Source organism: Salmo trutta, chromosome 27 (assembly GCF_901001165.1).
Source record: "Salmo trutta chromosome 27, fSalTru1.1, whole genome shotgun sequence".
In the NCBI taxonomy this organism is placed as follows: Eukaryota; Metazoa; Chordata; class Actinopteri; order Salmoniformes; family Salmonidae; genus Salmo; species Salmo trutta.
Window position 1 is genome coordinate 44,924,527 of NC_042983.1, and position 26,292 is coordinate 44,950,818.

At 45.3% G+C, this 26,292-nt stretch overlaps 1 protein-coding gene across 2 annotated transcripts in view; it reads left to right on the top strand.

Moving 5' to 3' along the window:
* Positions 1–26,292, top strand: part of cfap299 (cilia and flagella associated protein 299) — a 268,942-nt gene that overhangs the window by 216,214 nt on the left and 26,436 nt on the right. For both annotated transcript variants that reach the window (XM_029718086.1, XM_029718088.1), the window contains exon 4: positions 1,980–2,122. In XM_029718086.1, the coding sequence (XP_029573946.1) occupies positions 1,980–2,122 (143 nt within the window). The remainder of the gene's footprint in view (positions 1–1,979; positions 2,123–26,292) is intronic.

Sequence of the window (26,292 nt, forward strand, 5' to 3'; positions counted from 1 at the left end):
CGGAATTACTATTCGAAAACATTGGTAAATTATAATATTGTCATTCAAAGAATAATATATTATCATCTCGTAATTGCTACCGAATGGCCAGATCTCAAAATAACTTTACTGGGAAATCACATTTTGCATAAACTGGGTACTATGCTAACAACAATAAGCTATATGCTAAGCTAAGCTAAGCTATACCGTTAGCATTAGCATCATCTAATATCGATAATAACATTCTAAATATCCCCTTACCTTTGATTATCTCCATCAGAAGGCGCTGCCAGAGATCCCAGGTCCAGAACAAATGTGGTTTCTTTTGACAAAGTTCATAATTTATGTCCAAATAGTTAGCGTTCAGTAGGCTCCCACAAAATGAGGTGGGCAGTGTAAAGTCACGTCGAAAAGCTAAAGAAAACCTAGTAAATAATCTATTTACGTTTGTTTAAACATGTCAAACGTTGTTTAGCACTAATCTTTTGTTCCATTTTTAACGTGAAACATCAGTAAACATCAGTAATATTTTCACACAACCTATCAAGTGTCTAGAATAAACGATAATGACAAAGGCACTCTTCTCAGATTCATGCGCAGGCGCAAAAAATGAAGTGATGACGTGTCAACTTGTAAGCTTTCTAATTCGGTCTGTATTCATGACAGATGCTTCCAACAACTTTCTAAAGATCGTTGACATCTAGTGGAAGCAGTAGGAGTTGCGAACTGAATCCTTTCTCACTGTGGTATCTATAAAACAATGACACTAAATAGTACAGTCACAAAATTCTCATTTTTTTTAATCTATTTTTCACAGGTTTTTGCCTGCAATATGAGTTTTGTTATACTTACAGACACCATTCAAACTGTTTTAGAAAATTCAGAGTGTTTTCTATCCGAATGTGTTAATAATATGCATATCCTAGCTTCTGAGTTGGTGTAGGAGGCAGTTAAAAATGGGCACATATTTCTTTCAAAATTCTCAATACTGCCCCCGTGGCCCGTAGAGGTTAATTACCTGTTAACAACGACCAGTTAATTACCTGGTAATTACCTGTTAACAACGACATGTTAATTACCTGGTAATTACCTGTTAACAACGACATGTTAATGACCTGTTAACAACGACCTGTTAATTACCTGTTAATTACCTGTTAACAACGACCTGTTAATTACCTGTTAATTACCTGTTAATAACCTGTTAATTACCTGTTAATTACCTGTTAACAACGACCTGTTAATTACCTGTTAACAACGACCTGTTAATTACCTGTTAACAACGACCTGTTAATTACCTGTTAACAACGACCTGTTAATTACCTGTTAATTACCTGTTAACAACGACCTGTTAATTACCTGGTAATTACCTGTTAACAACGACCTGTTAATTACCTGGTAATTACCTGTTAACAACGACCTGTTAATTACCTGGTAATTACCTGTTAACAACGACATGTTAATTACCTGTTAACAACGACCTGTTAATTACCTGGTAATTACCTGTTAATAACCTGTTAATTACCTGTTAACAACGACCGGTTAATTACCTGTTAATTACCTGTTAACAAGGACCTGTTAATTACCTGTTAATTACCTGTTAATTACCTGTTAATTACCTGTTAACAACGACCTGTTAATTACCTGTTAATTACCTGTTAACAACGACCTGTTAATGACCTGTTAATGCCCTGTTAATTACCTGTTAATTACCTGTTAACAACGACCTGTTAATTACCTGTTAACAATGACCTGTTAATTACCTGTTAATTACCTGTTAACAACGACCTGTTAATTACCTGTTAACAATGACCTGTTAATTACCTGTTAATTACCTGTTAACAACGACCTGTTAATTACCTGTTAACAACGACCTGTTAAAGAACACCTGACTGACCAGGTCTATTGTGTTATAAAGGCCCAAATGTGCCTAATTTGAAAATTGACAAACTGTTTCCTCTTCTCTTTCTCCTGATCACTGTGTCTTCCTGTCTTTCCTCCAGTCCATTATTTTCATACGGGACCGTAACGCTCTTGGACAGGAAATCTCTGGCTATATCGACTACTCCCACAGACTGAAGACAGAGGAGTTTGATCCGTACTTCAATGGTAAGAAGAGGCTGCTGCCAAGAGCTACAGATTTAAGGTGAGCCCATGTCTTATTGTAAAACCGTAACATACCCATGTCTTATTGTAATACCGTAACATACCCATGTCTTATTGTAATACAGTAACATGCCCATGTCTTATTGTAATACAGTAACATGCCCATGTCTTATTGTAATACAGTAACATGCCCATGTCTTATTGTAATACAGTAACATGCCATGTCTTATTGTAATACAGTAACATGCCCATGTCTTATTGTAATACAGTAACATGCCCATGTCTTATTGTAATACAGTAACATGCCCATGTCTTATTGTAATACAGTAACATGCCCATGTCTTATTGTAATACCGTAACATGCCCATGTCTTATTGTAATACCGTAACATGCCCATGTCTTATTGTAATACCGTAATATACCCATGTCTTATTGTAATACCGTAACATGCCCATGTCTTATTGTAATACAGTAACATGCCCATGTCTTATTGTAATACCGTAACATACCCATGTCTTATTGTAATACCGTAACATGCCCATGTCTTATTGTAATACAGTAACATGCCCATGTCTTATTGTAATACCGTAACATGCCCATGTCTTATTGTAATACAGTAACATGCCCATGTCTTATTGTAATACAGTAACATGCCCATGTCTTATTGTAATACAGTAACATGCCCATGTCTTATTGTAATACAGTAACATGCCCCATGTCTTATTGTAATACAGTAACATGCCCATGTCTTATTGTAATACAGTAACATGCCCATGTCTTATTGTAATACCGTAACATGCCCATGTCTTATTGTAATACCGTAACATGCCCATGTCTTATTGTAATACCGTAACATGCCCATGTCTTATTGTAATACAGTAACATGCCCATGTCTTATTGTAATACCGTAACATGCCCATGTCTTATTGTAATACCGTAACATGCCCATGTCTTATTGTAATACAGTAACATGCCCATGTCTTATTGTAATACCATAACATGCCCATGTCTTATTGTAATACAGTAACATGCCCATGTCTTATTGTAATACAGTAACATGCCCATGTCTTATTGTAATACAGTAACATACCCCATGTCTTATTGTAATACAGTAACATGCCCATGTCTTATTGTAATACAGTAACATGCCCCATGTCTTATTGTAATACAGTAACATGCCCATGTCTTATTGTAATACCGTAACATACCCATGTCTTATTGTAATACCGTAACATGCCCATGTCTTATTGTAATACAGTAACATGCCCATGTCTCATTGTAATACCGTAACATACCCATGTCTTATTGTAATACCGTAACATGCCCATGTCTTATTGTAATACCGTAACATACCCATGTCTTATTGTAATACCGTAACATACCCATGTCTTATTGTAATACAGTAACATGCCCATGTCTTATTGTAATACAGTAACATGCCCATGTCTTATTGTAATACCGTAACATGCCCATGTCTTATTGTAATACAGTAACATGCCCATGTCTTATTGTAATACAGTAACATGCCCATGTCTTATTGTAATACAGTAACATGCCCATGTCTTATTGTAATACCGTAACATGCCCATGTCTTATTGTAATACCGTAACATACCCATGTCTTATTGTAATACCGTAACATGCCCATGTCTTATTGTAATACAGTAACATGCCCATGTCTTATTGTAATACCGTAACATACCCATGTCTTATTGTAATACCGTAACATGCCCATGTCTTAATTTAATACAGTAACATGCCCATGTCTTATTGTAATACCGTAACATGCCCATGTCTTATTGTAATACAGTAACATGCCCATGTCTTATTGTAATACAGTAACATGCCCATGTCTTATTGTAATACAGTAACATGCCCATGTCTTATTGTAATACAGTAACATGCCCATGTCTTATTGTAATACAGTAACATGCCCATGTCTTATTGTAATACAGTAACATTGTGAGTTGATGTGAGAGGCCAGTGGATGGGTTGGGGACACGGGTTTTTAGCTAAAGAAAGACTCTGTGGTGAACGTCCAGTATGTTAGTGGTTGTGGCTTGGACACTCTGTCAGGTCGTCAACTCTTCCCTTCACACAGAATAACATTTCCCTTGTCTTGTTACTTCAGTGTTTTCCTATATCCTGATTGGATTGAACACGTCAGGGATGTCTGGTGGAATCAATTTCTGTCCTTGAGGGAAGCAGTAGTTTGTGAACCACTATGGTTTTATCTGTAATTTATTGGTCCTTATTTAGGATCACTGTGTACATAGGACACACACACACACACACACCCCCCCCCCCCCCCACACACACACACACACACACACACACACACACACACACACACACACACACACACACACACACCTGGCAGCAGGGAACTATTGAAAGCAGAACCCTCCTTACATTGCACATGTTCTGTCTCCTCACACGCTAACGTTCTCTACATCTCAGAGATACGCTAGAAACCCCGGGAGGACAAACACACCTGGAGAGGAAAGAGGGTGTGGGTTTACCCTTAGCTCAAAAGTACACTTGTCAGACATGACAACAATACAGAACGTTAACAATAGGTCAACCAATGAACTTTCAACTTTGGCCAGGATTCAAACCACCGCAAGTTATCGCGCTGGACTTGACTTGAAGAATGTTTACACTATGACAGGTGGAACTGCGGTAACAGCAATCAAATCACAAAGCTTAGCCTACTTAAAAAATATATAATAAATATTTTATTTTACCTTTTTTACCTTAAGGCATACAAGTTTTAAACATCACTTTTTAATGTGGATGCTTCCAAATGTGTGATATTATGGGATATCAACTTAGCCCTAGTCAGTTACTTATGAAATATCAATCAACCCTCCTAACCCGCTACAGTCCCTCCTATCCCTCCACGATCTTTCAACCCTCCTATTCCTCCACACTCCAAACCCTCCACAACCCTCCTAACCCTCCACAACCCTCCTATCCCTCCACAACCCTCCACAACCCTCCACAACCCTCCTATCCCTCCACAACCCTCCACACTCACTCCTAACCCTCCACAACACTCCACACTCCCTCCTAACCCTCCACACTCCCTCCTAACCCTCCACAACCCTCCACACCCCTCCTAACCCTCCACACTCCCTCCTAACCCTCCACACTCTCCCACCCCTCCTAACCCTCCACACTCCCTCCTAACCCTCCACACTCCCTCCTAACCCTCCACACTCTCACAACCCTCCACAACCCTCCTAACCCTCCACACTCTCACAACCCTCCACACTCCCTCCTAACCCTCCACAACCCTCCTAACCCTCCACACTCCCTCCTAACCCTCCACACTCCCTCCTAACCCTCCACACTCTCACAACCCTCCACAACCCTCCACACCCCTCCTAACCCTCCATACTCTCACAACCCTCCACACTCCCTCCTAACCCTCCACAACCCTCCTAACCCTCCACACTCCCTCCTAACCCTCCACACCCCTCCTAACCCTCCACACTCCCTCCTAACCCTCCACAACCCTCCACACCCCTCCTAACCCTCCACACTCCCTCCTAACCCTCCACACTCTCCCACCCCTCCTAACCCTCCACACTCCCTCCTAACCCTCCACACTCCCTCCTAACCCTCCACACTCTCACAACCCTCCACAACCCTCCTAACCCTCCACACTCTCACAACCCTCCACACTCCCTCCTAACCCTCCACAACCCTCCTAACCCTCCACACTCCCTCCTAACCCTCCACACTCCCTCCTAACCCTCCACACTCTCACAACCCTCCACAACCCTCCTAACCCTCCACACTCTCACAACCCTCCACAACCCTCCTAACCCTCCACAACCCTCCTAACCCTCCACAACCCTCCACAACCCTCCACACTCCCTCCTAACCCTCCACACTCCCTCCTAACCCTCCACACTCTCCCAACCCTCCACACTCCCTCCTAACCCTCCACAACCCTCCTATCCCTCCACAACCCTCCACAACCCTCCTATCCCTCCACAACCCTCCACACTCACTCCTAACCCTCCACAACACTCCACACTCACTCCTAACCCTCCACAACCCTCCACACTCCCTCCACAACCCTCCACACTCCCTCCTAACCCTCCACAGCCCTCCTAACCCTCCACACTCCATCCTAACCCTCCACAACCCTCCACACCCCCTCCTAACCCTCCACACTCCCTCCTAACTCTCCACAACCCTCCACACCCCTCCTAACCCTCCACACTCCCTCCTAACCCTCCACACTCTCCCACCCCTCCTAACCCTCCACACTCCCTCCTAACCCTCCACACTCCCTCCTAACCCTCCACACTCTCACAACCCTCCACAACCCTCCTAACCCTCCACACTCTCACAACCCTCCACACTCCCTCCTAACCCTCCACAACCCTCCTAACCCTCCACACTCCCTCCTAACCCTCCACACTCTCACAACCCTCCACAACCCTCCACACCCCTCCTAACCCTCCACACTCTCACAACCCTCCACACTCCCTCCTAACCCTCCACAACCCTCCTAACCCTCCACACTCCCTCCTAACCCTCCACACCCCTCCTAACCCTCCACACTCCCTCCTAACCCTCCACAACCCTCCACACCCCTCCTAACCCTCCACACCCCCTCCTAACCCTCCACACTCTCCCACCCCTCCTAACCCTCCACACTCCCTCCTAACCCTCCACACTCCCTCCTAACCCTCCACACTCTCACAACCCTCCACAACCCTCCTAACCCTCCACACTCTCACAACCCTCCACACTCCCTCCTAACCCTCCACAACCCTCCTAACCCTCCACACTCCCTCCTAACCCTCCACACTCCCTCCTAACCCTCCACACTCTCACAACCCTCCACAACCCTCCTAACCCTCCACACTCTCACAACCCTCCACAACCCTCCTAACCCTCCACAACCCTCCTAACCCTCCACAACCCTCCACAACCTTCCACACTCCCTCCTAACCCTCCACACTCCCTCCTAACCCTCCACACTCTCACAACCCTCCACACTCCCTCCTAACCCTCCACACTCCCTCCTAACCCTCCACACTCCCTCCTAACCCTCCACACTCTCCCACCCCTCCTAACCCTCCACACTCCCTCCTAACCCTCCACACTCCCTCCTAACGCTCCACACTCCCTCCTAACCCTCCTAACCTTCCACAACCCTCCTAACCCGCTACACTCCCTCCTATCCCTCCACGATCTTTCAACCCTCCTAACCTTCCACCCTCTCCCAACCCTCCATAACCCTCCACAAGCCTCCACAACCCTCCACACTCCCTCCTAACCCTCCACACTCTCACAACCCTCCACAGCCCTCTACAACCCTCATAACCCTCCACACTCTCACAACCCTCCACAACCTTACTAACCCTTCACACTCTCACAACCCTCCACAACCTTACTAACCCTCCACACCAACCCTCCACAACCCTCATAACCCTCCACACTCTCACAACCCTCCACAACCCTCATAACCCTCCACACTCTCACAACCCTCCAGAACCCTCCTAACCCTCCACATCCCTCCATACCCCTCCACAATCCTCCTAACCCTCCACAACCTTCCTAACCCTCCGAACTCTCCAAAACACTCTTAACCCTCCACAACCCTCTACACAACCCTCCAGAACCCTCCCAACCCTCCAGAACCCTCCTAACCCTCCACGTCCCTCCTAACCCTCCACTTCTCTCCTAACCCTCCAGAACCCTCCTAACCCTCCACATCCCACCTAACCCTCCAGAACCCTCCTAACCCTCCACGTCCCTCCTAACCCTCCACTTCTCTCCTAACCCTCCAGAACCCTCCTAACCCTCCATGTCCCTCCTAACCTTCCACTTCTCTCCTAACCCTCCAGAACCCTCCTAACCCTCCACGTCCCTCCTAACCCTCCACTTCTCTCCTAACCCTCCAGAACCCTCCTAACCCTCCATGTCCCTCCTAACCTTCCACTTCTCTCCTAACCCTCCAGAACCCTCCTAACCCTCCACGTCCCTCCTAACCTTCCACTTCTACCCTAACCCTCCAGAACCCTCCTAACCCTCCACATCCCACAGACACCGGTCATGGACTGGAGTGCCTTTCCTTGGGAAGACTATCCACCAATTAGAGAATTCCACTGACTGTGGTGGACAGAGAGGGGATTACCATAGGAGATGCTGTTGATCTGAGGGAGGGATCTATTTATGGATATTCCCTACTCTGATGTAATCTACTCTGACCGTCTAGATGTAATCTACTCTGACCTTCTAGATGTAATCTACTCTGACCGTCTAGATGTAATCTACTCTGACCTTCTAGATGTAATCTACTCTGACCTCCTAGATGTAATCTACTCTGACCTTCTAGATGTAATCTACTCTGACCTTCTAAATGTAATCTACTCTGTCCATCTAGATGTAATCTACTCTGTCTGTATAGATGTAATCTACTCTGTCTGTATAGATGTAATCTACTCTGACCGTCTAGATGTAATCTACTCTGTCCATCTAGATGTAATCTACTCTGTCCGTATAGATGTAATCTACTCTGACCTTCTAGATGTAATCTACTCTGACCTTCTAGATGTAATCTACTCTGACCTTCTAGATGTAATCTACTCTGTCCGTCTAGATGTAATCTACTCTGTCCATCTAGATGTAATCTACTCTGACCTTCTGGATGTAATCTACTCTGACCTTCTAGATGTAATCTACTCTGTCCTTCTAGATGTAATCTACTCTGACCTTCTAGATGTAATCTACTCTGTCCATCTAGATGTAATCTACTCTGTCCTTCTAGATGTAATCTACTCTGACCTTCTAGCTGTAATCTACTCTGTCCATCTAGATGTAATCTACTCTGACCGTCTGATGTAATCTACTCTGTCTGTCTAGATGTAATCTACTCTGACCTTCTAGATGTAATCTACTCTGACCATCTAGATGTAATCTACTCTGTCTGTCTAGATGTAATCTACTCTGACAGTCTGATGTAATCTACTCTGACCTTCTAGATGTAATCTGCTCTGTCCATCTAGATGTAATCTACTCTGACCATCTAGATGTAATCTATTCTGACCGTATAGATGTAATCTACTCTGTCCATCTAGATGTAATCTACTCTGTCTGTCTAGATGTAATCTACTCTGACCTTCTAGATGTAATCTACTCTGACCATCTAGATGTAATCTACTCTGTCTGTCTAGATGTAATCTACTCTGACAGTCTGATGTAATCTACTCTGACCTTCTAGATGTAATCTGCTCTGTCCATCTAGATGTAATCTACTCTGACCATCTAGATGTAATCTATTCTGACCGTATAGATGTAATCTACTCTGTCCATCTAGATGTAATCTACTCTGACCTTCTAGATGTAATCTACTCTGTCCATCTAGATGTAATCTACTCTGACCTTCTAGATGTAATCTACTCTGACCATCTAGATGTAATCTACTCTGACAGTCTGATGTAATCTACTCTGACCTTCTAGATGTAATCTGCTCTGTCCATCTAGATGTAATCTACTCTGACCGTCTAGATGTAATCTACTCTGACCTTCTAGATGTAATCTACTCTGTCCATCTAGATGTAATCTACTCTGACCTTCTAGATGTAATCTACTCTGACAATCTAGATGTAATCTACTCTGTCCGTCTAGATGTAATCTACTCTGACCTTCTAGATGTAATCTACTCTGACCATCTAGATGTAATCTACTCTGTCCATCTAGATGTAATCTACTCTGTCCGTATAGATGTAATCTACTCTGTCCGTCTAGATGTAATCTACTCTGTCCGTATAGATGTAATCTACTCTGTCCATCTAGATGTAATCTACTCTGACCTTCTAGATGTAATCTACTCTGTCCTTCTAGATGTAATCTACTCTGACCTTCTAGATGTAATCTACTCTGTCCTTCTAGATGTAATCTACTCTGACCTTCTAGATGTAATCTACTCTGACCTAGATGTAATCTACTCTGACCATCTAGATGTAATCTACTCTGTCCGTCTAGATGTAATCTACTCTGTCCTTCTAGATGTAATCTACTCTGTCCGTATAGATGTAATCTACTCTGACCTTCTAGATGTAATCTACTCTGACCATCTAGATGTAATCTACTCTGACCATCTAGATGTAATCTACTCTGACCTTCTAGATGTAATCTACTCTGTCTGTCTAGATGTAATCTACTCTGACCATCTAGATGTAATCTACTCTGACCTTCTAGATGTAATCTACTCTGTCTGTCTAGATGTAATCTACTCTGTCCTTCTAGATGTAATCTACTCTGTCCATCTAGATGTAATCTACTCTGTCTGTCTAGATGTAATCTACTCTGTCCGTCTAGATGTAATCTACTCTGACCTTCTAGATGTAATCTACTCTGACCATCTAGATGTCATCTACTCTGTCCATCTAGAAGTAATCTACTCTGACCTAGATGTAATCTACTCTGTCTGTCTAGATGTAATCTACTCTGACCGTCTAGATGTAATCTACTCTGACCTCCTAGATGTAATCTACTCTGTCCGTCTAGATGTAATCTACTCTGACCTCCTTGATGTAATCTACTCTGACCTCCTAGATGTAATCTACTCTGTCCATCTAGATTATCTCTGTCTCTCTGTGTGTTTTATGGCCCCTCTATTCAATAACCACTTGGACTTGACCACCACCTCATGCAGAAACTGATTGACTTGGTTTACTGTTCTACCCTCTGTCGGTCAGTGTGTCAGAAGTCTACCTTCTGTAAATGTCTGTTTCACTCTTGATGGATGAGATGCGTTGTATCTGATTTGTATAGTGGTTCCTATGTAACATAAACTATAGGTCTCTAAACACAGGTTGCATTGTTTCTCATTCAGTCAATGAGATCTGAACAACCAGGCACAGATGGTCCTGACTTACTTGTATGGTTTGCCAAAATCCTCCAAAACATCCTCTTTCCAGGGTAGGCTGAACATACAGAGGTCTTTGTAACGCTGGAGGCTCAGATAGCTAACCTGCGTGCTAGTGGGAGTGTAGCTATGTGTGTTTTTAACCATGAGACATTGAACTTGAAGGATTTCTGCGCTGAAAAGAAAAATCACATCGTGCCAAAACCATATTGCCTCCGGTCCTCCTCGTCCAGTCAGTCTTTTCCTCGTTTGCTCGGACTCTCTCCGCTCTGCTCCTGCTGCAATGCACCTGTGTGTCTGGCTTCGTTTTTGCCACTGTGAAAATATTTGCATTGCTGTCTTTCTTTATTAATACGGAGGAGAAAGCGGTTCCCGGTCCTGAGGTGAATTATTAGTTTGGTCTCAAGTATTGTATCTGGAGGGGGTATGAGACAACTGGAAGGCTCTAGACTGAAACACCTGGAAGGCTCTGTCAGACTGAATCATTTCTCCTGGTGGGGTTATTACTAGTGGAATCATTTCTCCTGGTGGGGTTATTACTAGGGGAATCATTTCTCCTGGTGGGGTTATTACTAGTGGAATCATTTCTCCTGGTGTGGTTATTACTAGGGGAATCATTTCTCCTGGTGGGGTTATTACTAGGGGAATCATTTCTCCTGGTGGGGTTATTACTAGTGGAATCATTTCTCTTGGTGGGGTTATTACTAGTGGAATCATTTCTCCTGGTGTGGTTATTACTAGGGGAATCATTTCTCCTGGTGGGGTTATTACTAGTGGAATCATTTCTCCTGGTGGGGTTATTACTAGTGGAATCATTTCTCCTGGTGGGGTTATTACTAGTGGAATCATTTCTCCTTGTGGGGTTATTACTAGGGGAATCATTTCTCCTGGTGTGGTTATTACTAGTGGAATCATTTCTCCTGGTGGGGTTATTACTAGTGGAATCATTTCTCCTGGTGGGGTTATTACTAGTGGAATCATTTCTCCTGGTGGGGTTATTACTAGTTGAATCATTTCTCCTGATGGGGTTATTACTAGTGGAATCATTCCTCCTGGTGGGGTTATTACTAGTGGAATCATTTCTCCTGGTGGGGTTATTACTAGTGGAATCATTTCTCCTGGTGGGGTTATTACTAGTGGAATCATTTCTCCTGGTGGGGTTATTACTAGTGGAGTCATTTCTCCTGGTGTGGTTATTACTAGTGGAATCATTTCTCCTGGTGGGGTTATTACTAGTGGAATCATTTCTCCTGGTGGGGTTATTACTAGTGGAGTCATTTCTCCTGGTGGGGTTATTACTAGTGGAATAATTTCTCCTGGTGGGGTTATTACTAGTGGAGTCATTTCTCCTGGTGGGGTTATTACTAGTGGAGTCATTTCTCCTGGTGGGGTTATTACTAGTGGAGTCATTTCTCCTGGTGTGGTTATTACTAGTGGAATCATTTCTCCTGGTGGGGTTATTACTAGTGGAATCATTTCTCCTGCTGGGGTTATTACTAGTGGAATCATTTCTCCTGCTGGGGTTATTACTAGTGGAATCATTTCTCCTGGTGGGGTTATTACTAGTGGAATCATTTCTCCTGGTGGGGTTATTACTAGTGGAATAATTTCTCCTGGTGGGGTTATTACTAGTGGAATCATTTCTCCTGGTGGGGTTATTACTAGTGGAATCATTTCTCCTGCTGGGGTTATTACTAGTGGAATCATTTCTCCTGGTGGGGTTATTACTAGTGGAATCATTTCTCCTGGTGGGGTTATTACTAGTGGAATAATTTCTCCTGGTGGGGTTATTACTAGTGGAATCATTTCTCCTGGTGGGGTTATTACTAGTGGAATCATTCCTCCTGGTGGGGTTATTACTAGGGGAATCATTTCTCCTGGTGGGGTTATTACTAGTGGAATCATTTCTCCTGGTGGGGTTATTACTAGGGGAATCATTTCTCCTGGTGGGGTTATTACTAGTGGAATCATTTATCCTGGTGGGGTTATTACTAGGGGAATCATTTCTCCTGGTGGGGTTATTACTAGTGGAATCATTTCTCCTGGTGGGGTTATTACTAGTGGAATCATTTCTCCTGGTGGGGTTATTACTAGGGGAATCATTCCTCCTAGTGTGGTTATTACTAGTGGAATCATTTCTCCTGGTGGGGTTATTACTAGTGGAATCATTTCTCCTGGTGGGGTTATTACTAAAGGAATCATTTCTCCTGGTGGGGTTATTACTAGTGGAATCATTCCTCCTGGTGGGGTTATTACTAGTGGAATAATTTCTCCTGGTGGGGTTATTACTAGTGGAATCATTTCTCCTGGTGGGGTTATTACTAGGGGAATCATTTCTCCTGGTGTGGTTATTACTAGTGGAATCATTTCTCCTGGTGGGGTTATTACTAGTGGAATCATTTCTCCTGGTGGGGTTATTACTAGTGGAATCATTTCTCCTGGTGGGGTTATTATTAGTGGAATAATTCTCCTGGTCTGGTTATTACTAGTGGAATCATTTCTCCTGGTGGGGTTATTACTAGTGGAATCATTTCTCCTGGTGGGGTTATTACTAGTGGAATCATTTCTCCTGGTGGGGTTATTACTAGGTGAATCATTCCTCCTGGTGGGGTTATTACTAGTGGAATCATTTCTCCTGGTGTGGTTATTACTAGTGGAATCATTTCTCCTGGTGGGGTTATTACTAGTGGAATCATTTCTCCTGATGGGGTTATTACTAGTGGAATCATTTCTCCTGGTGGGGTTATTACTAGTGGAATCATTTCTCCTGGTGGGGTTATTACTAGTGGAATCATTTCTCCTGGTGGGGTTATTACTAGGGGAATCTTTCCTCCTGGTGGGGTTATTACTAGTGGAATCATTTCTCCTGGTGTGGTTATTACTAGTGGAATCATTTCTCCTGGTGTGGTTATTACTAGTCGAATCATTTCTCCTGGTGGGGTTATTACTAGTGGAATCATTTCTCCTGGTGGGGTTATTACTAGTGGAATCATTTCTCCTGGTCTGGTTATTACTAGTGGAATCATTTCTCCTGGTGGGGTTATTACTAGTGGAATCATTCCTCCTGGTGGGGGTATTACTAAAGGAATCACTCCTCCTTGTGGGGTTATTACTAGTGGAATCATTTCTCCTGGTGGGGTTATTACTAGTGGAATCATTTCTCCTGGTGGGGTTATTACTAGTGGAATCATTTCTCCTGGTGGGGTTATTACTAGTGGAATCATTTCTCCTGGTGGGGTTATTACTAGTGGAATCATTTCTCCTGGTGGGGTTATTACTAGTGGAATCATTTCTCCTGGTGGGGTTATTACTAGTGGAATCATTTCTCCTGGTGGGGTTATTACTAGTGGAATCATTTCTCCTGCTGGGGTTATTACTAGTGGAATCATTTCTCCTGCTGGGGTTATTACTAGTGGAATCATTTCTCCTGGTGGGGTTATTACTAGGGGAATCATTTCTCCTGGTCTGGTTATTACTAGTGGAATCATTTCTCCTGGTGGGGTTATTACTAGGGGAATCATTTCTCCTGGTGGGGTTATTACTAGTGGAATCATTTCTCCTGGTCTGGTTATTACTAGTGGAATCATTTCTCCTGGTGGGGTTATTACTAGTGGAATCATTTCTCCTGGTGGGGTTATTAGTAAAGGAATCATTTCTCCTGGTGGGGTTATTACTAGTGGAATCATTTCTCCTGGTCTGGTTATTACTAGTGGAATCATTTCTCCTGGTGGGGTTATTACTAGTGGAATCATTTCTCCTGGTGGGGTTATTACTAAAGGAATCATTTCTCCTGGTGGGGTTATTACTAGGGGAATCATTTCTCCTGGTGGGGTTATTACTAGTGGAATCATTTCTCCTGGTGGGGTTATTACTAGGGGAATCATTTCTCCTGGTGTGGTTATTACTAGTGGAGTCATTTCTCCTGGTGGGGTTATTACTAGGGGAATCATTTCTCCTGGTGGGGTTATTACTAGTGGAATCATTTCTCCTGGTGGGGTTATTACTAGGGGAATCATTTCTCCTGGTGTGGTTATTACTAGTGGAATCATTTCTCCTGGTGGGGTTATTACTAGTGGAATCATTTCTCCTGGTGGGTTTATTACTTGGGGAATCATTCCTCTTTGGTATGTCCATACACCCAGCCAGCCTGTCCTTTCAGCACAACAATATAAATCAATAGCCTTGGGTTTCGGTTGCCGACAGAGGGTAGATGCGGAGGCGTAGAGCCTGCAAGCAGGTCTATGGCACAGTCCCAAGGGCGATGAAGAGGGAGAAAGGGAGGCTCGGGTCTTGGAAAAACCTCCCGAACGATCTTGGTATACCTCCGGGATGTTGGACTGAAGGGAAAGGGTAAGCAGGTGTTCTGGCATTCGGGTGTCCAGTCTGTGATTTTCATCCTCGCCATGAGATGGTGGGGTTGTGACGTTGAAGCCATGGGAGGCCGAGGATGATGTTGTGTATGGGTGCACTGATGAGGAGGAAGGGAAGGCTTTGAGGATGAGTGGTGCTGTGATGTGTGCGATTGTCCCGGATCCCAGTGGTTGACTATCCAGTGCTTGAACCGGACAAGGAGAGGAGAGCGGGTATGAGGTGATGTTAAGGGAGGAGGCGAGGTCAATAAAATTCCCTGCGGCACCAGAGTCCAATAGAGCTGTAGAAACAGTAGATGAGGGACAGCCACCCAGTGAAATCGTTACTGAAAATGGTTTGGCGGAAAGTAATGATGATGGAGTACTCACGCCTAACCCAGGAGACAGATGATCACGTGGCTGTCCCTCTGTTCCATTGAAACTGGTGCCCCTCCTGTCCATAATAAGGACAGAGCCCCAGCTGTCTACGACGGCGTCGCTCAGCCGCAGTGTGGCCCCACCACTGCCATGGGTTCAGGCTCTGATCAACGGAGGATGGAGAGAGGCGATGGGGGTACCGATGCCCCCAAAGAAGTTTATCCAGACGGATTGCCATCGTAATGAGGGTGTCCAAGGATAGCTTGTCTTTTCAGCACGCCAATTTTGTCTGTACCTCTTTGCGCAATCCTCTTCTGAATAGGGTGTGGAGTATCGGCTCATTCCATCCACTGGATGCTGCCACTGTGCAAATGTGAGCGCGTATTCCACCGTGGTCTGGCCATCCTGCCACGTTTTGAGTAGGCGCTCACCCCCCTCTCTGCCCTTTGGTGGATGGTCGAAGCAACCCTAAACAGAGCCAAGAACCCCTCATAGGAACCCAGCTCTTCCTTTCCTTACTCCCAGTCGGCCGTGGCCCACTCCAATGCCCGTCCAGTCAGCAGAGAAATTACCGTGGCAACCTTGGACCTCTCGGTAGTGTGGGCTCCCATCTGGTGAGCGAAATAGAGGGAGCACTGGAGTAGGAATGGGGTATATTTGTCCGGGAGGGACAATCAGGCATAGCTGACCAGGACGGACTGCTGGATGGGCTCGGGGTACTGGCTCGCTGGGTCGACTTGTGGTATAGAATCCTCTGCTGTTTGGAGATGACACCACTTAAGTAATGTCGACTCGCTGAAGAACGCGGAGGACCTCATCCATAGCCGTCCCCAAATGAGACAGCTGGTCATGGTGTTGATGAAGTAGGTGTCCTAGTTCTCCGACCATCTGGTAGATGTCTTGGTTAACTGCTGCTCCCATTTGTTGAGGTAGTATTCTGTAACGTAGCTGCAGGGAGTCAGGAAGCAGGTGAAGTTAGTGAGTTTAATAATAGCGAATGTGGAGCGATACAAAACAAGAGAAGAGTCTGACAGAAATGATGAAGTCCAGTTGTGACTGATGATGAGACACAGGCGTAATGATATTTGCTAGGTGTGGGTAAAGATGGGTTGCTAGGTGTGGGTAAAGATGGGTTGCTAGGTGTGTGTAAAGATGGGTTGCTAGGTGTGGGTAAAGATGGGTTGCTAGGTGTGGGTAAAGATGGGTTGCTAGGTGTGGGTAAAGATGAGTTGCTAGGTGTGGGTAAAGATGTTTGCTAGGTGTGGGTAAAGATGGGTTGCTAGGTGTGGGTAAAGATGAGTTGCTAGGTGTGGGTAAAGATGAGTTGCTAGGTGTGGGTAAAGATGGGTTGCTAGGTGTGGGTAAAGATGGGTTGCCAGGTGTGGGTAAAGATGGGTTGCCAGGTGTGGGTAAAGATGTTTGCTAGGTGTGGGTAAAGATGTGTTGCTAGGTGTGGGTAAAGATGGGTTTGCTAGGTGTGGGTAAAGATGGTTTGCTAGGTGTGGGTAAAGATGAGTTGCTATGTGTGGGTAAAGATGGGTTGCTAGATGTGGGTAAAGATGGGTTGCCAGGTGTGGGTAAAGATGGGTTGCTAGGTGTGGGTAAAGATGGTTTGCTAGGTGTGGGTAAAGATGGTTTGCTAGGTGTGGGTAAAGATGAGTTGCTAGGTGTGGGTAAAGATGGGTTGCTAGGTGTGGGTAAAGATGGGTTGCCAGGTGTAGGTAAAGATGGGTTGCTAGGTGTGGGTAAAGATGTTTGCTAGGTGTGGGTAAAGATGGGTTGCTAGGTGTGGGTAAAGATGGGTTGCCAGGTGTGGGTAAAGATGGGTTGCTAGGTGTGGGTAAAGATGTTTGCTAGGTGTGGGTAAAGATGGGTTGCTAGGTGTGGGTAAAGATGGGTTGCCAGGTGTGGGTAAATATGGGTTGCTAGGTGTGGGTAAAGATCTGTTGCCAGGTGTGGGTAAAGATGTTTGCTAGATGTGGGTAAAGATGGGTTGCCAGGTGTGGGTAAAGATGGTTTGCTAGGTGTGGGTAAAGATGGGTTGCTAGGTGTGGGTAAAGATGAGTTGCTAGGTGTGGGTAAAGATGAGTTGCTAGGTGTGGGTAATGATGTTTGCCAGGTGTGGGTAATGATGTTTGCTAGGTGTGGGTAAAGATGGGTTGCCAGGTGTGGGTAAAGATGGGTTGCCAGGTGTGGGTAAAGATGGGTTGCCAGGTGTGGGTAAAGATGGGTTGCTAGGTGTGGGTAAAGATGGGTTGCCAGGTCTGGGTAAAGATGGGTTGCCAGGACCGGTGGTTGGTAGACCGGTGACGTCGAGGTGACAATATTACATTTTTTATTTTTAATGCAAATATATATACACTACCAGTCAAAAGTTTTAGAACACCTACTCATTCAAGTGTTTTGCTTTTTCTTTTTACTATTTTCTACATTGTAGAATAATAGTGAAGACATCAAAACTATGAAATAACACATATGGAATCATGTAGTAACCAAAAAAAGTGTTAAACAAAACCAAATCTATTTTAGATTCTTCAAAAAGCCACCCTTTGCCTTGATGACAGCTTTGCACACTCTTGGTTTTTTCTCAACCAGCTTCACCTGGAATGCTTTTCCAACAGTCTTGAAGGAGTTCCCACATATGCTGAGTACTTGTTGGCTGCTTTTCCTTCACTCTGCGGTCTGGCTCATCCCAAACCATCTCAATTTCGTTGAGGTCAGGTGATTGTGGAGGCCAGGTCATCTAATGCAGCACTCCATCGCTCTCCGTCCTGGTAAAATATCCGTTACACAGGCTGATGGTGTGTTGGGTCATTGTCCTGTTGAAAAACAAATGATAGTCCCACTAAGCCCAAACCAGATGGGATGGCGTATCGCTGCAGAACGCTGTGGTAGCCATGCTGGTTAAGTGTGCCTTGAATTCTAAATAAATCACAGACAGTGTCACCAGCAAAGCACCCCCACACAATCACACCGCCTCCTCCATGCTTCACGGTGGGAAATACACATGCAGAGATCATCCTTTCACCCACACAGCGTCTCACAAGACACGGCGGTTGGAACCAAATATCTCCGATTTGGACTGCAGACCAAAGGAGTAATTTCCACTAGTCTAATGTCCATTGCTCGTGTTTCTTGGCCCAAGCAAGTCTTCTTCTAATTGGTGTTCTTTAGTAGTGGTTTCTTTGCAGAAATTCGACCATGAAGGCCTAATTCACACAGTCTCCTCTGAACAGGTGGTGTTGAGATGTGTCTGTTACTTGAACTCTGTAAAGCATTTTTTTTGGGCTGCAATTTCTGAGGCTGGTAACTTATCCTCTGCAGCAGAGGTAACTCTGGGTCTTTCATTCCTGTGGTGGTCCTCATGAGAGACAGTTTCATCATAGCGCTTGATGGGTTTGCAACTGCACTGAATTTTTCCGTATTAACTGACCTTCATGTGTCATGTCCTGACCATAGTAAGTTGTTATTTTCTATGGTAGAGTAGGTCAGGGCGTGACAGAGGGGTGTTTGTCCGTTTTTGTATTTCTATGTTTAGTTTCTAGTTTTGTATTTCTAGGTTGGTTTTTGTTTGGCATGACCTCCAATTAGAGGCAGCTGGTTGTCGTTGTCTCTAATTGGCGGCCATACTTAAGTTGATGTTTGTCCCACTGGTGTTTTGTGGGTGATTATATTTTGAGTAGTGTGTTTTCTTCTCTGCGTCACGGTTTGTTGTTTTTGTGTTTTCAAGTATTTAAGTGTGTTGCATTCAGTTTCACGTTTAATAAATATGTGGAACGAAACCGACGCTGCATTTTGGTCCAATCAGTCGAACAGCCGTGACATCATGTCTTGAAGTAATGATGGACTGTCGTTTGCTTATTTGAGTTGTTCCTGCCATAATATGGATTTGGTCTTTTACCAAATAGGGCTGTCTTTTGTATACCACCCCTACCTTGTCACAACACAACTGATTGGCTCAAACGCATTAAGAAGGCACACCTGTTAATTGACATGCATTCCAGGTGACTACCTCATGAAGCTGGTTGAGAGAATGCCAAGAGTGTGCAAAGCTGTCATCAAGGCAAAGGGTGGCTATTTGAAGAATCTCAAATATAAAATATATTTTGATTGGTTCCTACATGATTCCATATGTGTTATTTCATAGTTTTGATGTCTTCACTATTATTCTACAATGTAGAAAATAGTAAAAATAAAGAAAAACCTTTGAATGAGTCGGTGTTCTAAAACTTTAGACCTGTCACGTCCTGACCATAGTAAGATGTTAGGTCAGGGCGTGTTCATGTTCTAGTTTTGTATTTCTATGTTGGTTTTGTTTGGTATGATCTCCAATTAGAGGCAGCTGGTCCTCGTTGTCTCTAATTGGAGATCATACTTAAGTATTATATTTTTTTTTTTCACCTGGGTTTGTGGGAGATTAATTTTGAGTAGTGTATGTTTTCACCTCTGCGTCACGGTTTGTTGTTTTTTGTCTTTCAGTTTATTTATGGATTGCATAGTTTCACAGTATAAATAAAATGTGGAACGACACACACGCTGCACTTTGGTCCGCTCATTCCTACGACAACCGTGACAAGACCGATAGTGTATATGTCTTTGTCATTTAGGGGTATTGTGTGTAGATTGATGAGAGGGAGAAAAAAAAAACAATTGAATCCATTTTAGAATAAGGCAGTAACATAACAAAATGTGGGGGAAAAAGTCAAGGGATGTGAACACTATCCAAATGCCCTGTATATACTCACAGAGGATAAGTTACCAGCCTCAGAAATTGCAGCCCAAATAAATGCTTCACAGAGTTCAAGTGACTCTCCTCTCTGTAACTAGATCAACAGTAGCTGCTTTGAAAACTGTATTTTTTTTTCTTCTTCTTGCAATAGCATTTTGAACAACGGTCATATGTTTGCGTTTGTTAGAATGTATCTGTCCCTCCTCCGTACACACAGTGGAGAGAGGGAGAGGGAGGGAAGCTACCCACATGCTAGGTTTAGTTTGTTTCTAGCAGAACTCTGCTACGCGAAGTGAACATCTGTGCTTGGTATGCTCCCTTCATTTAAAATACCGTTGCTTGAAAAATTTTTTTGGGGGGAAACCAAGCAATATTGCTGTTTGTCCCCATAGCAACAACATAGCCAGTATAAAATCAGAAATTTGTAATAAATGTTGTTGTTTTTTTGCCGAGAAAGTCTTAGCCGTGCTATTTTACGTCTAACTAAAATTTTTGGTGCAGTATTTCTCCAGGTAAAAAACATGCATGAAAACTAGATGTCTCTCGTTGAATGACAACAAAAAACGAAATTCCAAGAATCCCGTCCATAGTTCCCACTCCTAGGAGTTGTCCTATTGACCAATCACCGACGAAGAGATGAAAGACTTTCGGCTATCGAACTTCGACTTGGCTCAATAATGTTTTGGGTGTATGTGTGTGTACGAACAGTTAAAAAGAAATACCAAAGCAATTAAAAAAACGTCACAAAATGTTGTCATAATGTATGCGCTAACTGTTTTAGACTAGGAAGTATGCGACAGGCTTTCAGAGTCAGTAGTCGCCATAGAAACAGGAACAGGTAGATACTGTCATAGCAGGAATCAACATAATGTATAGGCTATTACTGTTGACCAAATAATGGTTCTAGAACAATCTACACCAACAAAGTACAGGAAGGCTATATGGATGTCCTAGTCCAGCTTCATAGGGTCCACTACAGGAAGCCCAGCTTCATAGGGTCCACTACAGGAAGGCCAGCTTCATAGGGTCCACTACAGGAAGGCTATATGGACGTCCTAGTCCAGCTTCATAGGGTCCACTACAGGAAGGCTATATGGACGTCCTAGTCCAGCTTCATAGGATCCAGTACAGGAAGGCTATATGGACGTCCTAGTCCAGCTTCATATGATCCAGTACAGGAAGGCTATATGGACGTCCTAGTCCAGCTTCATAGGATCCAGTACAGGAAGGCTATATGGACGTCCTAGTCCAGCTTCATAGGGTCCACTACAGGAAGGCTATATGGACGTCCTAGTCCAGCTTCATAGGGTCCACTACAGAAAGGCTATATGGACGTCCTAGTCCAGCTTCATAGGGTCCACTACAGGAAGGCTATATGGACGTCCTAGTCCAGCTTCATAGGGTCCACTACAGAAAGGCTATATGGACGTCCTAGTCCAGCTTCATAGGGTCCACTACAGGAAGGCTATATGGACGTCCTAGTCCAGCTTCATAGGATCCACTACAGGAAGGCTATATGGACGTCCTAGTCCAGCTTCATAGGATCCAGTACAGGAAGGCTATATGGACGTCCTAGTCCAGCTTCATAGGATCCACTACAGGAAGGCTATATGGACGTCCTAGTCCAGCTTCATAGGATCCACTACAGAAAGGCTATATGGACGTCCTAGTCCAGCTTCATAGGGTCCACTACAGGAAGGCTATATGGACGTCCTAGTCCAGCTTCATAGGATCCACTACAGGAAGGCTATATGGACGTCCTAGTCCAGCTTCATAGGATCCAGTACAGGAAGGCTCAGTGTTAAAGTATCTTTTTCCCATACTATTTTTCTACCAATGGTTCACCATGGCATAAAAGTGGTCAACCCAAAAAATGTTAATTGCCGTATGGCATTTCTGTATAAATAGGCCCTGAACAGAGAGTGGAATGGAGGAGAGAAGAGAGGAAGTGTGCATGTGTCCATGTGGGGAAGTGTATATAATCTGGTGGGGCCCTTCGAAGCAAAAGTCCCGAATATAAATCTTCGTCATACTTCTTCTTCTTCATTATTATTATTATTATTATTATTATTATTATTTAGACTGGCCAGGACCAGTGTGTAGACTGGCCAGGACCAGTGTGTAGACTGGCCAGGACCAGTGTGTAGACTGGCCAGGACCAGTGTGTAGACTGGCCAGGACCGGTGTGTAGACTGGCCAGGACCGGTGTGTAGACTGGCCAGGACCGGTGTGTAGACTGGCCAGGACCGGTGAGTAGACTGGCCAGGACCGGTGTGTAGACTGGCCAGGACCGGTGCGTAGACTGGCCAGGACCGGTGCGTAGACTGGCCAGGACCGGTGCGTAGACTGGCCAGGACCGGTGCGTAGACTGGCCAGGACCGGTGCGTGGACTGGCCAGGACCGGTGCGGTGTGTAGACTGGCCAGGACCGGTGCGTATACTGGCCAGGACCAGTGTGTAGACTGGCCAGGACCAGTGTGTAGACTGGCCAGGACCAGTGTGTAGACTGGCCAGGACCAGTGTGTAGACTGGCCAGGACCAGTGTGTAGACTGGCCAGGACCGGTGTGTAGACTGGCCAGGACCAGTGTGTAGACTGGCCAGGACCGGTGTGTAGACTGGCCAGGACCGGTGTGTAGACTGGCCAGGACCGGTGCGTAGACTGGCCAGGACCGGTGCGGTGTGTAGACTGGCCAGGACCGGTGCGTAGACTGGCCAGGACCAGTGTGTAGACTGGCCAGGACCGGTGTGTAGACTGGCCAGGACCGGTGTGTAGACTGGCCAGGACCGGTGCGTAGACTGGCCAGGACCGGTGCGTAGACTGGCCAGGACCGGTGCGTAGACTGGCCAGGACCGGTGCGTAGACTGGCCAGGACCGGTGCGTAGACTGGCCAGGACCGGTGTGTAGACTGGCCAGGACCGGTGTGTAGACTGGCCAGGACCGGTGCGTAGACTGGCCAGGACCGGTGCGTAGACTGGCCAGGACCGGTGTGTAGACTGGCCAGGACCGGTGTGTAGACTGGCCAGGACCGGTGCGTAGACTGGCCAGGACCAGTGTGTAGACTGGCCAGGACCGGTGCGTAGACTGGCCAGGACCGGTGTGTAGACTGGCCAGGACCAGTGCGGTGTGTAGACTGGCCAGGACCGGTGTGTAGACTGGCCAGGACCGGTGCGGTGTGTAGACTGGCCAGGACCGGTGCGGTGTGTAGACTGGCCAGGACCGGTGTGTAGACTGGCCAGGACCGGTGTGTAGACTGGCCAGGACAAGTGTGTAGACTGGCCAGGACCAGTGCGTAGACTGGCCAGGACCGGTGCGGTGTGTAGACTGGCCAGGACCGGAGCGTAGACTGGCCAGGACCGGTGTGTAGACTGGCCAGGACCGGTGTGTAGACTGGCCAGGACCGGTGTGTAGACTGGCCAGGACCGGTGTGTAGACTGGCCAGGACCGGTGTGTAGACTGGCCAGGACCAGTGCGTAGACTGGCCAGGACCGGTGTGTAGACTGGCCAGGACCGGTGTGTAGACTGGCCAGGACCGGTGCGGTGTGTAGACTGGCCAGGACCGGTGCGGTGTGTAGACTGGCCAGGACCGGTGTGTAGACTGGCCAGGACCAGTGTGTAGACTGGCCAGGACCGGTGTGTAGACTGGCCAGGACCGGTGTGTAGACTGGCCAGGACCGGTGCGTAGACTGGCCAGGACCAGTGTGTAGACTGGCCAGGACCGGTGCGTAGACTGGCCAGGACCGGTGTGTAGACTGGCCAGGACCGGTGAGTAGACTGGCCAGGACCGGTGTGTAGACTGGCCAGGACCAGTGCGTAGACTGGCCAGGACCAGTGCGTAGACTGGCCAGGACCGGTGAGTAGACTGGCCAGGACCGGTGTGTAGACTGGCCAGGACCAGTGCGTAGACTGGCCAGGACCGGTGAGTAGACTGGCCAGGACCGGTGTGTAGACTGGCCAGGACCGGTGTGCTTACAAACAACCTTTTCATATCTTTTATTAACACTTTGATATATTTTATACTTTTTAAGTTACACATTGTTGTTTTGGTCTTCCATCCACTTTCAAGGGATTTCCTCAACATTCCAAAGGTCCCGTTGTGACATCATCACTTCCAACATTTCATTCAATGTAAATAAATGCAACAATGCAACTTTTGACACAAATCAGCTACTTTGACCACTTTGGCAGGCGACTCAGACAAGAACGTACAGACGTCTTGGTCTACTTCCCTGCTATTCAAATCGGAGCATAATTATCTGGTTCGGATCAAACGTTACAGCTGTTTTAGTAACCGCGGCAACAACATTTTCTGTACCTTTTGTTTTTTTTTATAAACAACTGACATTTTGACCACTTTTCCCAACAAGTTAAACAGAAAAACAGTTGCTACGGATCTAACCATACAGCTGTTTTAGTAACCGCATTAACATATTTTTTTCATAACTTTTTCCAAACTGGCGTTTTGACCACTCCAAAAAGTCAAGACAAAAAAACGTAGTGTATAAAATCTTCCTACTTCTCTGCTTTGAAATTGTTGCAGGTTGCGTTTATATTTTTGTTCAGTGTAGATGCAGTAAGTCAAGTCAGAAGCTAGCAGATTCATTGCTTACCGACAAACAGCTGCAAATTCCAATTAAACTACATCACGTATCGAAGTTCACTGTCCTTGCTTTGTCTGACAACAATGTCATGAATCTACCAAAGCTGTTCTGTAGGTCAGGGTGCAGTATTTATTTACTTTAGCTAACATTTGTTAGCATGTTTCTCACACTGGTTTTAGGCATGGAGGGAGCAAGGCTGCCAAGGCATCTGTGGCCTAGCAACACATGCCTCGAGACAACTTTTCATAGTGCGACAAATGCCTATGATTTGGCACAAACATCTAGAGCTAAGATTTCTAGTGCTTCCCCGGTCTGAACGACCTGGAATGACACAGAGTAGCTTTCTGATGCTTCCCCGGTCTGGACGACCTGGAATGATACAGAGAAGCTTTCTAATACTTCCCCGGTTTGAACAACCTGGAATGATACAGAGAAGCTTTCTAGTGCTTCCCCGGTCTGAACGACCTGGAATGATACAGAGAAGCTTTCTAATGCTTCCCCGGTTTGAACGACCTGGAATGATACAGAGAAGCTTTCTAAAGCTTCCCCGGTCTGGACTACCTGGAATGATACAGAGAAGATCTCTAATGCTTCCCCGGTCTGGACGACCTGGAATGACACAGAGAAGCTTTCTAATGCTTCCCCGGTCTGGACGACCTGGAATGACACAGAGAAGATTTATAATGCTCAAAAGCTTCCTCCTCCTTCTCAAGATCATGCCTCATGCTCTAAATAACTGGATAGTTTGCCTGTCTGTAAAGAAAAAGGGCGTGCTGTACGTTGATCTTGCTGCTCTGATTGGATAGAGCGAAGCTGTGTCATTTCACTCGCTTCATAGTTCACCCGATCGCTTCTCATCGCACTTCCTTCAGTTTTCACACACGAACACTGAACCACACAACTACTGAACCACACAACTACTGAACCACACAACAACTGAACCACACAACTACTGAACCACACAACTACTGAACCACACAACAACTGAACCACACAACTACTGAACCACACAACTACTGAAACACAACAACTACTGAACCACACAACTACTGAACCACACAACTACTGAACCACACAACTACTGAACCACACAACGACTGAACCACACGACTACTGAACCACACAACTACTGAACCACACAACTACTGAACCACACAACGACTGAACCACACAACTACTGAACCACACAACAACTGAACCACACAACTACTGAACCACACAACTACTGAACCACACAACTACTGAACCACACAACTA